The sequence below is a fragment of the Mauremys reevesii genome, linkage group 2 (genome assembly GCF_016161935.1).
Source record: "Mauremys reevesii isolate NIE-2019 linkage group 2, ASM1616193v1, whole genome shotgun sequence".
Lineage (NCBI taxonomy): Eukaryota > Metazoa > Chordata > Testudines > Geoemydidae > Mauremys > Mauremys reevesii.
Window position 1 is genome coordinate 84,427,397 of NC_052624.1, and position 13,166 is coordinate 84,440,562.

Consider the following 13,166-nt stretch of genomic DNA (forward strand, 5'->3'; position numbering starts at 1 on the left):
ATAAAGTGAAATCTCTTGTGTGGGAACTGACTTCTCACAAAATGAAATAACTTCTAGGCTATGTCCATTTTTGATGTGCATTCCCATTGGATGCTTTTTAAATATCACAATAAAATCTTCAAATATATCTAAAGCTACATAAATCTTTAATGTAAAATATTTACAGCCAGAAATAAAATATCATGAAATTGTACAGCATCCAAATTTTACAGGAAGCAGTAAATCAGATTAAGGACTTACTAAAGACACTGCTGTTTAAGAAAGAATGTCAGGGAACAATAAGATAGGAGATAACGGCACATGTGCTCTAGGATTACGTATGTATTAATGCAATAATATTTTTAAAGTAGACAAAAACATAAATTGTTACATATTATTACATAGAGTGGGATTTAAAGGTAAATTTCCATATTCCCCAAACCAATTGTGCATACACTTTATACTCAGAGATCAAATTCTGGCATGTGACAATTGACAGAAGTTAACACTGAAGTATCTTGTAAGTATGATGGAATTCTATTAAGAAATCCCATTGATCAGCAGATACAAATGAATTAAAATATAAGGGGGAAATGTGTGGCACAACAAAGGTAAAGTATAATAAAAGTACAATACAGTGGACAAGTGTGTTCTCTCACAAATCTGATTATGTTTTTAGATAGTACAATACGTTTGACCTATTATCTGAGGACAAGGTGTGCAGGTCAGACCAAAGGTCCATCTAGCCCAATATCTGCCACCAATGCCACATGCCCATGCCAGGTGCCCTGAGTGCAAAGCCAAAGCAGCAATGATTCTCTGTCATCAACCATCATCATCATCTCCTCCATCTGACAGACAGAGGGACACACCTCCTTACCCATCCTGGCTAGGCTAGACATTTATGGACTTAGCCACCCCGAATTTATCCAGTCCCTTTAAACATTGTTCTAGTCCTAGCCTTCTCACCTCCACAGCCTCAAGTTCATCTCAAGTTGAAGTTTCCTAAAGTTTGAAGAGAAGAAAGAACTTTGTTTGTTTTATTTTTGTTTTAAATTAATTTTCTATTATTTTATTTCTTGTATTATGTAAATATGTAGAGTAAATATTTTTTCCTTACTTTTCTCATCAACTTCACTCAATTTCATATACCTATATCATGTCCCCCTGTCCCTCTTCTTTTCCTTTTCCAAACTGTAGAGTCCTCTCCTCTCCTCCTCAATCCCCTCCCCTCTCTAAACCTTTTTAGTTGCTCTTTCTCTTTCTTTTTCTTTCTTGTGCTAGTTTTTTTTTTTTTTTTTGAGGTGAGGTGATGAGACCACACATCTGTACAATGTTCGAGATGTGTGATATATATATATAATAATATATATATTCTCATATTTATTATCCTCTTAATTATTTTTAATTATTTCCATTTTTTTTTTTTTTTTTGCACGCACACTGCACACTCACATCTTCAGAATCATACTCCTAGACCAAGAGATTTTTTCCTGACTTTCTTAGCTAATTATTAGCCCCATGTTGTATGTATGTATATAGGGGTATTTTTTTTTTTTGTGTTATTTTTTACATTTTTACATACAATTTTTTTTTTTCATTTTTTTTGCCCAATCACTTTTTTTTTTTTTTTTTTCTTTTTTTTTCTCACAATCTGCTCTTTAGTCTTAACTGTAGTTTAGTTAGTGTCATCTGCAAACTTTGCCACCTCACTGTTTACCCCTTTCTCCAGATCATTTATGAATAAATTGAATAGGATTGGTCCTAGGACTGACCCTTGGGGAACACCACTAGTTAACCCTCTCCATTCTGAGAATTTACCATTAATTCCTAAATCAGAGTGGTTTTAATATGCCCCCTCTCCCCCTGCTTTCACAGATCTAGTTTTATCTATGAATGAATTTTTATCCATATCCCAATTTTTCTGTTCAAATCTGAGCAAGGCAGCCCAGTGCCTCTGAAATGACAAAAAACACCACTGCACTAATTAGCAGCCAACAATGTGTCAAAATCTTGAAACAACTGAATTACAAACTAGGAAGAAGGGTGTGTACCACCCTGTATTGATGATGTAGTACACAACAATTATGTTAGCTACATCCTAAAAGCCCTAATCTGGTTACCAGCAGATAAAGACAGCTGCATTATCCTCTTCAAGGAACAGCTCACAAGAAATCCAGTGCCAAGAACAGTTCTTGACTTATTCTCCTTAGCAGCCTCAGAATCTGATTTGCAAAGCAATCATGCACCTACAATCACCTAAATATGCGAAATGCCTTCAGAAATAAGACGCAATGTTATTGTCATGTTGGCACATATTCCATACAGTGAAAACTGAAACATTTATGTTGTCTGATATATAGTAATTTTTTTTAGATTTGCATTCAAACAAAACACTGGAGACCTTGAGACAACTGACTTGAAAGCAAATAAAAACTCCTAACTCTCCCCCACATTCATTATGGTGATTAGAACTGTAAATGTAAATAAAATTATAACTCAAAATTTAGTAACCACATTTTAATATACCTTTCTGTTTGTATTCTGGAGAAAACTGCATAATTGCAAAAAACATACTACAATAAGCCAGACTGCCCACCAAAAATTCATTTATGAAATACCAGTATCCCCACATAAAATTTGTAAGCTAACCGCCTTATCTTTACAATATATCTACAGCTGAACTTTTATATCAGATATCACAGGGTTTGCTTTTAATCCAATTTGAAGCTGATTCAACAGTACAAATTCAGGATAGTGAATTTAACAACAGTCCTGTATAACATTTTCCAGCATTTTAACATAGGTCTTCACAAATTGAACATAAACAAAACCAATATGCCTACTGACTTCGCTTTGTTACAAAAGAAAAAAAAATATTCTGTAGCATGAGGATTTAAAACCAAGATTACATTTAGTTTCTTAAAAATTTATTCAAAGTGTTTACTAGCCCGTAGGCACAGGTTATCTAGAACACACAAAACCAAAATGGCAAAATCTACATTTAAATTATTAAAAAGGGATCAAGTTTACTGCACAGTTACTGTTTTCTTTATCCTAATCATTCCACTATGCAATATCAGAAGACTGAATTCCTCATAAATGTATGAAGCAGTAGATTTAAGCAAGACAAACTGCTACATAATCATCCTACACATTGTTAATTGTATCTGACATTATTGCTCAAAGCTCCTACACAGGATGTCAGCTGTCTGCTTGAACAGTACTTTGTTCTTAGTTCTTGTGTTAATGACGAATGAATTTATACAGACAAGAGCTCCACAACCACCCCCAACTCTGTAAACCTGAATTCATCACAGAGCTAAAAAATTCTTTAGCCTTGTTGACAGAATATGGTTATTTGTTAACATGCCTGTGCCCTTGAACTATAAGTTACCACAAACCATTTTTAGAATATGAATGAGAGATACCTTACATGAAAAACAAATATAATTAAAGGTACGTCACATAAAAACCTGAGTGAAACTGTTTACAATCTGTTTAGTTCCATAAATAAATCCATGATCTTTTTCTGAGGAAAATAATGGAGCTTGCCGGTGTTACAGAAAAGAAGTAAAACAGCAGTGTTTAAAGGTCAAAAACAATTTGCATCAATGGTGGGAGGAGGGGGGAGAGGAAGTGTCTTTCATGATCAAGAAAAAAAATCTAACAAGTGTAACTGGAATAGTCTCTCTTTTATGTCAATAGACAACATTTCTAGAAATATAATACAGCAATTTTAACAGCTATTCTGATTGCAATACTGTACAGCTACTAGCTGAAAGGGTGAATATAAAAAAGCTCAAGTCCTAAAGAAAACTTTCAGGGTGACTTAGAAAAGGAGAACATCTCTCTCAAGATTCCCATGTATACATTTTAGCAAGATTGAAGTATAAGCTTGTCTTCTAAGATGATTTTTTAAAAGTATATATATGCATATTCACACACAGAACCACATAAAATATTTAAAGTCAGATGAGCCTTTTGAAAGCCTGTCTGAACAATCAGAAGAAGGTTACCAAGGCAATCCAGTTATACAACCACCTTAGGCAAAATTGCAAAAGTAAACAAAGCCAAGCTATGCCACATTTTTATCCACATGCACTATATCTAATCAAAGCATAAACAACTTATTTCATTTGCCTTGTAATACTGGACCACTCATATTGGTTTATGTAACAATGCTATTATAGCTGAAGAAAATACAACAACATGACGCTTATTTCTTGTATTTATATTTTAGCTCTAAAAGTAAACCTTTTACTAATACCCTAAAATATTGGTTAGGTTATGTATTTTTCTTTTCTCTTCTTCTTCATTTATTTATTTATTTATTTTAACACACTACATTCCAGCAGATACTACCCAGTTCTGTTAAAATAAACACTTAGGTAATAGCATTTTTTCTATTTGTTGGACAGATGTGCAAATACAAAATGCACATGGGAAACATTTAATCTATTTAAAATAACTATTTCAATTACAGAAAATGCCACAAAAGTCCAAAGACCTGATTTTAAAATAAAAGTTTACCAAAATATTGTATTAAGGTTAATATTTTTAGTGTCTAAAGAAACCTTTTAGGTGTTTGTATTATCCTTGCATGATGGGACTTCAGCTGATGCTAAGCACCTCAGGATAAGATGTCAGCCTGAATACTGAAGACTCTGATGCACTTAATATGGTCAAACCTTGCTTCAAAAGAATCAGCCTTTGCTCCAGAAGCTGTCTTCTCACTATAAAAGCATTTGGATATTTCCCCATCATTTACATACACGACACATCCTCTTCAGCCACATTCCCCACGACCACCACACAAAATAATGACAGAGTTAAGTATTTGGCTTGCAAATCAAATTGCTATTCTCAATGTTATCAGTTTAAATACACTAAAAGTGGCAAAGCTACAAAAAACAATTAGTCCACAGAAAACATACAATAATATTTGTGCAAAATATTTTAGAGACTAAAAGATGGTTTCAGCCAACACAAATGTACACAAAAAAAATGGATATGTACAACCATAAAAATCTTACTCACCATCCCCAACAGCCATTATACAATTTAGATGCTACTGGGAGCTTTCTGAATGAAACAGATCAAGTGACAGCCAACTATATGAGTGACTGTATGTGCCTGCGCCACCCTCAATCCAGTGCAGCATGAAGACAGAGTACTGTGTGACCCTGTCAGATCTGCAGTTCTATGCTGCAATAGCCAACAGCTGCTACACCATTTCAAAATACAAGTCCTACCTCTTGCAGAAAACTGCTTTCAATTTAGCATATCCAGTATCATTCTATCTTAAACATTAATGGTGCACATACTGGTAGATTTCGGTTCCTTTTTATCTCCTCTTTACAAAGGGTCTGGCCTGTTTTTTATTTAAATAAATCTCTCCTGGCCAATGAACGTTGTCCCATAGAAAGCATTTAATGCAATCATCAAAACACAAGGCATGTGTTCAGTAATCACTTTCTGCATCTACTCCCTAAAGATGCCTTTGCAATCAGTGACCATCACCTCATCTGATGGATTATCTGATTTACATCTTTTAAAAGGGATTCTTATCCTTTTATAATTATCCTTTACTATTTACAAAGAGAAAACAAGAAGCACAAAATAATAATATTCCAAATCTTCTCAATTAACCTCTTATTGTCTAAAAACATTTCTGGTTGCTGTAAACAAATCACGTCAAAAGGCAGTCTGTCAAAGGCTTTTCTGTGTGCACAAAGCTGTGTCACATTAAGCAAGAATTGCTTCTGGTGGAGACAGAGACTGAAATTCAATTAACCGTGCAGCTGCAGAGAGTCTGTAATATACCTTTTGTCAAAAAGAAACACAACAGTTATTTTCCAGTCCCATAAAGACAGACAAGTGCTTCCTACAAAGAAAGATAAAAAATGCATACAAATCTGCCTCCATGCAGAAAGAATATAGCTATTTGTTTCCTTATTTACAAGAATGCCACTTCATGCTACTCAACTACATACAAAGAAAAAACAAAAATCAGATTTTTACATAAAATTTGTGCCCAAAGAAGTGATACAAGGATATTCTAATTTGATATGGAAGTCCCTTTATTGCATTGTTAAGAAGACAACTTGCAAACTTTTTTTTTTTTTAAAAAGAAAAGGGCTTTAAGATATAGATGCACAATAATCTCATTATTTGGGGCATTCAAATCTACTTGAAAATCTTTCCCTTTCTTTTCAAATGAGACCTGTAACAGATTGCTCGTTCCCACTTGATGCATATAGACTGTGACAGTGTCACATCTACCAAAGAAGTCTGCTGGAAAACTGAGCTATTTCCATTTATTTTCCTTGGTTATTTTTTAACATTCTTACATTCCATATTACATAATACAAGAATATAGGTATAAAGAGTGTAATATTGTAAAAAAGTAATAAATGTGTAGGTAATTAAAGGTACACAATCTAGATTTAAAAAAAAAAACTGACCCCAACACACACCCAATTTGTTTCCTATGGCATGGTAGACACCTCTAAAAGAAGAGGTGCTTCAAGTGCAATATGCATTTAACTACAGAATAATTTAAAATATCTCAAATAAGAAGGGAGGGGCACTCATTTGCTGAGGACAGTTCTGGGCAATTTTAATTAAAATTATATCAGTGAGAGGTGCAGGTGTTCAGCAACTCTGGGAGGAAAAAAAATTCAGGCCAAGGTTCTTTTTTACATTTTGTCATAGGGTTATATTTCCCTGTCTCAGCTAATGTCTTGCTGATCAATAGTTTTTGATGCCTAAAACTATTAGCTAGCTAGGACAACAACAATGAAAACTAAAAATCACATGACTACCCCTTGGCCACTTGGATTGTGTTTGCTAGTCATAAAATGAATGTAATAATTTATACCTCACATATAGCCATGACATTCTCAGCAAATGCCCATATTTCCAAAACCTTTATATAAATGCATTTTGAATCACATTTGGGAGCTTTGCCAATATCAATGACATCAATGCTTCCACAGCAACTATACTTACAGGGAGACAATAGCAGAGAGAAACTTAGAGGAAAGCATTAAAAACAAACAAAATAAGTGGCAAAACAAATATTTTTGTGATGTGGGATACTATGAAGTTTTTACTGACACTTGTTTGGAAAGACCTACATAACTCATCCATAGCCTTTCCACCCATAATATCTGTCCTAAAATTGTGATAGAAAAAGCTTTAACACACCACCTCATACTATCACATTTTATTTTTATAAAATGGGCATTATGAGTGGAGACATACTATTAAGTGGGATAACTGCAAAGATTGTGTCTAGACAGCCAATTCAGATTACCCTCAAATCATTTCTCCCACTGAAGAGGGAAAAAAAAAACCCAACTTAATGTTCTCTATTCTAATTACTTTTACTTTAATACCCTCTTCCCAACATTTACAATCCTGTAGACTAGAAGTCTGTCAGATCCTCAAAGAAATCATATTTACAAACCTCAGCCAGCAGAACAAGCGTTCTAACAGCTCTAGTGTGGCTGCCACTCCTGTTTCCATGGAAATGGTCATTTATTTGCTGAAAATGGGGAGGTGCTTTAAATTACCTTCTCCAGTTTGCAGGAATACAACATTGATTTCCATGGGAATTCAGGAGAGTAAAAGCTGGCAGTAAACCTATGAGTTGGTATAACTGGCATGAATTTATACCACCATAGTATTAAGCACAAAACTGCACAAAACTATAAATGTGAACAAAAACCCAAATCACAAAGGTAAAGGTTTTCATACTAGCTAATTCATCTGTGTTATACATGCTGGAGAAAAGACGCCTGCTTCTATCACCTACCAAATAGTTGACTGACAGAAGATAGGAAAGAAACCACTGAGTGACTGCAGTACTACGAGAGGCATAGCCAAGAAAAGAAAAGCTCAGTTGAAGACAGAATGAATGTACAACATCAGTTAAGGTTGGAGACAAGTGGGATCAAGACCCTTGATCAAAGCAAAAAAACTATAGATCCCTGCCTTGGCTCTCTTGCCAATCTATGCAAAACCTTCCATTCTTCCCTTCCTTCCCTTGGCTTTTGAGACTCCATTCTTTTACCCCAATTATTGCTCCTTCAGTGCCCACTCCAGTGGGTCCTCCTCAGCGCTCTCACCTCACATGAGGATCCCACAGAATTCTGTCCACGGTCCCCTCCTCTTCTCCCACTACATCTGTTCCCTTAGTGATTTCACCTCGTCACATGTCTGATTGTTGCCTTTACGTCATTAAACTTGTCACCATCCTCCTATCTCTCTCTGTCCAAAATCCCTTATCTTAGCTTCTATATAATTCTTCTGAATCTTAGCATCAATTTAAAGTTGACAAAATCAGAAACATCCTGGAAGTAGAAAAGATGTGGATTGAAATTATATAGTTATTCAGTGCAAATCTGTGTATGAACACTTATTCCGGAATTGGAGCAGCTAGTGTCAACACACAGACTTGTACTGAAATAACTACACAATTTCAATTCATACCTTTTGTTATTCCAATGCAAATTTTTGTGTAGACTAGGCCTCAGATTACTTTTTTAGGATAGCATTTGGGTTAGCGTGGTTGAAACTGATGCCATCAGATTTTTCTTTGTTTTTTGTTCTGGTTTTTTTGGAAGGATGGGGAAAACCACGTGACAGGGAAGGAGATGAAAATTCACATCCACAGCAAAATTATTTTATGTCAGCTCTAACTCTGTTTCTTCTCATTCAATGCAACACAGATGTTGTTTGGTAGAAACACCAGCCCATAAAGTATTAAAAGGAAAAAGACTGGGGTTATTTATTTAGTTTGTTTATGGTTTGATAAAGGAGACCTGTAACATTTTTGAAAAAAGTTCAGAGGTTCTTAAAGCAAATTTTATTCTACTTTGTTTTTTCCAAGAGAAGTCCACAGGCAACTAGTCTTTTGAATTAAAATTAACTGATCGCCAATTAAGTCAAGTTAGCTAACACATCTGTACTTATTAGTTTAGATACTTCACAAACGTTTGTTCCAGGGTACAAACATTTGTGGTTCATCTTCATGCCTAACTCAACTTAAATGGCAATTAATTAACTTGAATTAAACTGTATTGAAGACAAACTCCAAGAGAAATAAAAAGTTTAAAAAAAAAATCAAACATGGAAATTAAATCTGGAAGTGATTTTTATTCAGATTGTTTTAACCTAGTATTTTATTTTGAAAATTTTGTTCAATAGGTATTAACTGAAATACCTTAATAGTTGGCAGAAGGTTATTTGATTAAAGAATCAAAGATCCTTCCCTTCAGTTAAGTCAGGGCTTCTTAGACTTTTGTACTGGTGACCCTTTTCATACAGCAAGCCTCTGAGTGTGCCCTCCCCCCATACATTAAAAACACTTTTTTATATATTTAACACCATTATAAACCCTGGAGGCAAAGCGGAGTTTGGGGTGGTGGCTGTCAGCTCGTGACCCCCCCCCCATGTAATAACCTCATGACCCCCTGAGGGGTTCCAACTCCCAGTTTGAGAACCCCTGAGTTAAGTCAATGTTCCCAAGCCACATATTTGGGCCCTCTAAGAGAAACCTTCAGCAAAACAGAAAAGATTACATTTATCTGTAAAAATGCTAAGTATGTAGAAGCCCTATGGGCTCCCCGCACACCCTCTCTTTTTTAAACCCCAAAAGAAGAATAAAAACCATTTCAGATCTTTTTAATGTATCAAACATTAAGTAGGAAAACAAGGTTCAAAACCATTTTCCCTCCATCAGTGTCACTCCAAATGCATATGGAAATTAGAATCTGGCCTCTAACCAGCCATGTTTGGCAAAGGTACTAAAAGGTGCTGGCAATGCTGCTACAGGAAGCAGTACAATAAATTTCAATCTGGATGCAAATATAGAAAGCATAGACTGCCCTTGTCAAAATCACAATCTGCCTTCCATGAGAGATAGGGGAAGCTTTTTTTTTTTTTAATTTTATTTTTGATGTTGGCCCCCTTTTTTTTTTTTTTTTTTTTTAAATAAATCAGTGTACTGAAAACTGCTAAACTGAGAAGAAAACATTAAGGTATAACCAGAAATGTGCTGAAGTACATATTTAATGCAAGAGATTTTGCCTCCGTGATGATAGAGTTGAAAGGAATATAATAATTTGCACTCATATGGCACCTGCCACCCATAGGATCTCAAAATCCTTCACCAAGGCGCATAAGCATTAAAAAATAGCTACTTACCTTCTCATAACTGTTTTTTTTTGAGATGTGTTGTTCATGTACATTCCAATTAGGTATGCACGCGGTGCGTGCACAGCAGCCAGAAAGTTTTCCCCCTAGCAGTATTTGTCAGCTCAGGCACCCCCTGGGGTAGCACCTTTATGGTGCTGGATATAGGGCCTTGCCAACATGCCATCCCCTCAGTTCCTTCGTTTCGGCTGCTCCAACAGAGGGGTAAGGAGGGTGGGTATTGGAATGGACGTGAACACCACATCTTGAAGAACAACCATTACAAGAAGATAAGAAACCGTTTTTCTTCTTTGAGTGCTTGTTCATGTCAATTCCAATTAGGTGATTACCAAGTCCAAGTTTGGAGGCTGGGTCAGAGCTCAAGGTTCGCTGACTAACACTGATCTACCAAAGGCTGCATTGTCTCTGGCCTGCTGGTAATAGCATAATGCGAGGTAAAGGTATGCATTGACGACCACATCGCAGCTCTGCATATTTCCTGCATCAGAACATGGGCCAGGGACGCCGCTGATGATGCCTGCACCCTTGTGGAGAGTGCTGTAAGCGGAGGGGCAGGTACCTTTGCCAGGTCGTTGCATGCCTGGATGCAGGCCATGATCCAAGAAGAGATCCTTTGGAAGGAGACTGGAAGCTCCTTCATTCTGTCTGCTACTATGACAAACAGCTGAATGGATTTCCGGATCAGTTTTGTTCACTCAATGTAGAAGGCTAAAGCCCAGCGAGCATCCAATGAGTGAAGTTTTTTCTCCCAGCTGCTTGAGTGCAGCTTATAGATAACTGATTGAAAGATGTCCTGGCTAATGTGGACCTGGGAGACGACCTTGGAGAGGAATGCCGGATGAGGTCTGAGCTGAACATTGTCCACGGAAGCTTAGAAGTTAGTGCCTTGAGCTTCAATACTCTGCTGGCCGATGTTATTGCTATCAGGAGTTCCACCTTGTATGAGAGATACAACAAGAAACATAGCGCTAGGGTGAGGGTAGAGTCCGTCGAGACCCTTTAGGAAACGACTCACCATCAGGTTGGCAAAGTCTGACAGACCCTGCATGCCTGGATGGAAGTCAAAATAGTAGCCAGATGTACCTTTAATGATGACCATGATCCTGAGTTATCAAGTCCAGGAAGAACAGTAAGCTGATTGGGGCTTCCACAGACATTTCCAGGAGAGATGTGTACCAGTGCTGATGGGCACAGTATTACCAAGGCCTTGTCCCTCCGAACCTTGAGAAGCACTTTGTGAACGAGAGGTATGGGAGGAAACGTGTACAAGAGGTGTCCCTTCCAGAGAAGGAGGAACGTGTCCGTGATGGAGCCTGGGCTGTGATTCAGGAAGGAGCAAAACTGCAGGCACTTCCTGTTGCGTTGCATGGCAAACAAGTCTATCTGGGGAAACCCCCACTGTTGGAAGATAGATAGTGTTTGCAACATCTGGGTGTAGGGACCACTCGTGGCCATGAAAGGACCTGCTGAGATAGACCACCAATTCGTTCTGTACTCCAGGTACGATGCCTCCAGGTGTATCGAGTGAGCAAAAGTCCCAAAGTCTGAGGGCTTCCTGGCACAGATGAGGCGCGTGCATCCCCATCTGTTTATATAATATACGTAGATATACCTATCTCATAGAACTGGAAGGGCCCCTGAAAGGTCATCAAGTCCAGCCCCATGCCTTCACTAGCAGGACCAAGTACTGATTTTGCCCCAGATCCCTAAGTGGCCCCCTCAAGGATTGAACTCACAACCCTGAGTTTAGCAGGCCAATGCTCAAACCACTGAGCTATCACTCCCCCCAACATTGCTGTTGTATTGTCCATCATAACCGATACACACTTCCCTTCCAGATGAACTTGGAATGTTTTGCATGCTAGGCGGACCGCTCTCAGCTCCCTGATGTTGATGTGAAGGGAGAGCTCTGACTGAGACCAGCGGCCCTGTGTCCTGAGGTCTCCCAAGTGCGCATCCCACCCCAACACTGACACATCCACCAGCAGCAAGAGGGCTGGTTGTGGTCTGGTGAAGGGAACCCACACACACACCACCTGCAGTTTGATCCACCACAAGAGGGAGTTGAGGACAGGACAAGATAGAGTGACAACCTTGTCTAGACCATCCTGAACCGAGCGATACACTGAGGCCAGCTATGACTGAAGAGGCCAGAGTCTCAGCCTGGCATGTTGTGCTACATAGCTGCAAGCGGCCATATGACCCAGAAGCTTTAGGCAATTCCTTGCTGTGGTGGTAGGGAACAGCCTAAGGCTTCGAATGAGGTAGCCCAGGGACCGGAATCACAACTCCAGGAGGTATGCCCTGGCCTCTGTAGGGTCCAATACTGCCCCTATAAACTCTATCCACTGCACAGAGGATAGGGTTGACTTTTATACACTCAGAAGGCCCAGGTCATCTTAAGTAGCCTTTATGAAGCTGACTTGTGCCTGCACTCGCGCCCTGGAGAAGCCCTTGATTAGCCAGTCATCAAGATATGGAAGATTTCCACACGACGCTTGCGTAGGAACGCAGCCACAACTGCCATGCATTTGATAAATACTTGAGGAGCCACCAACAGGCCGAACGGGATGACTGATCTGATAATGATTGTGGTTCACCACGAACCTGAAGTACCTTCTGTGGGACGGCGTGACTGAAATATGAAAGTAAGCATCCTTCAAGTCGAGGGCAGCATGCCAGTCCCTGGATCCAAGGAAGGGATAATGGAGACCAAAGAGACCATGCAAAACTTCAGTTTCTTCATGAACCGGTTGAGATGTTGCATGTCTAGGATGGGTCTGAGGTCACCTTTGGCTTTTGGTATTAAGAAATACCGGGAATAGAAGTCCTTGCCTCTCAGCTCCTGAGGAAACTCTTCCACTGCCCCCAGTGTTGGGAGCGACTGCACTTCCCATGTGAGGAGTTGCTCGTGTGAAGGGTCACTGAAGAGGGACGGGGAAGCGGGGGTGGAAGGGCAGAAG

The 13,166-nt window shown here is 38.3% G+C and overlaps 1 protein-coding gene across 28 annotated transcripts in view; it reads right to left on the reverse strand.

Annotated features, from left to right (window-relative positions):
• Positions 1-13,166, reverse strand: part of CLASP2 (cytoplasmic linker associated protein 2) — a 280,902-nt gene that overhangs the window by 193,649 nt on the left and 74,087 nt on the right. Inside the window, exon 1 of one of the 28 annotated variants that reach the window (XM_039523737.1) lies at positions 5,020-5,145. The exons of the other annotated variants lie outside the window; for them this stretch is intronic. Coding sequence (XP_039379671.1) covers positions 5,020-5,035 — 16 coding nt within the window. The 5' untranslated portion in view covers positions 5,036-5,145. Of the gene's footprint in view, positions 1-5,019; positions 5,146-13,166 lie in introns of those variants that run through there. 28 annotated transcript variants of the gene reach the window in all.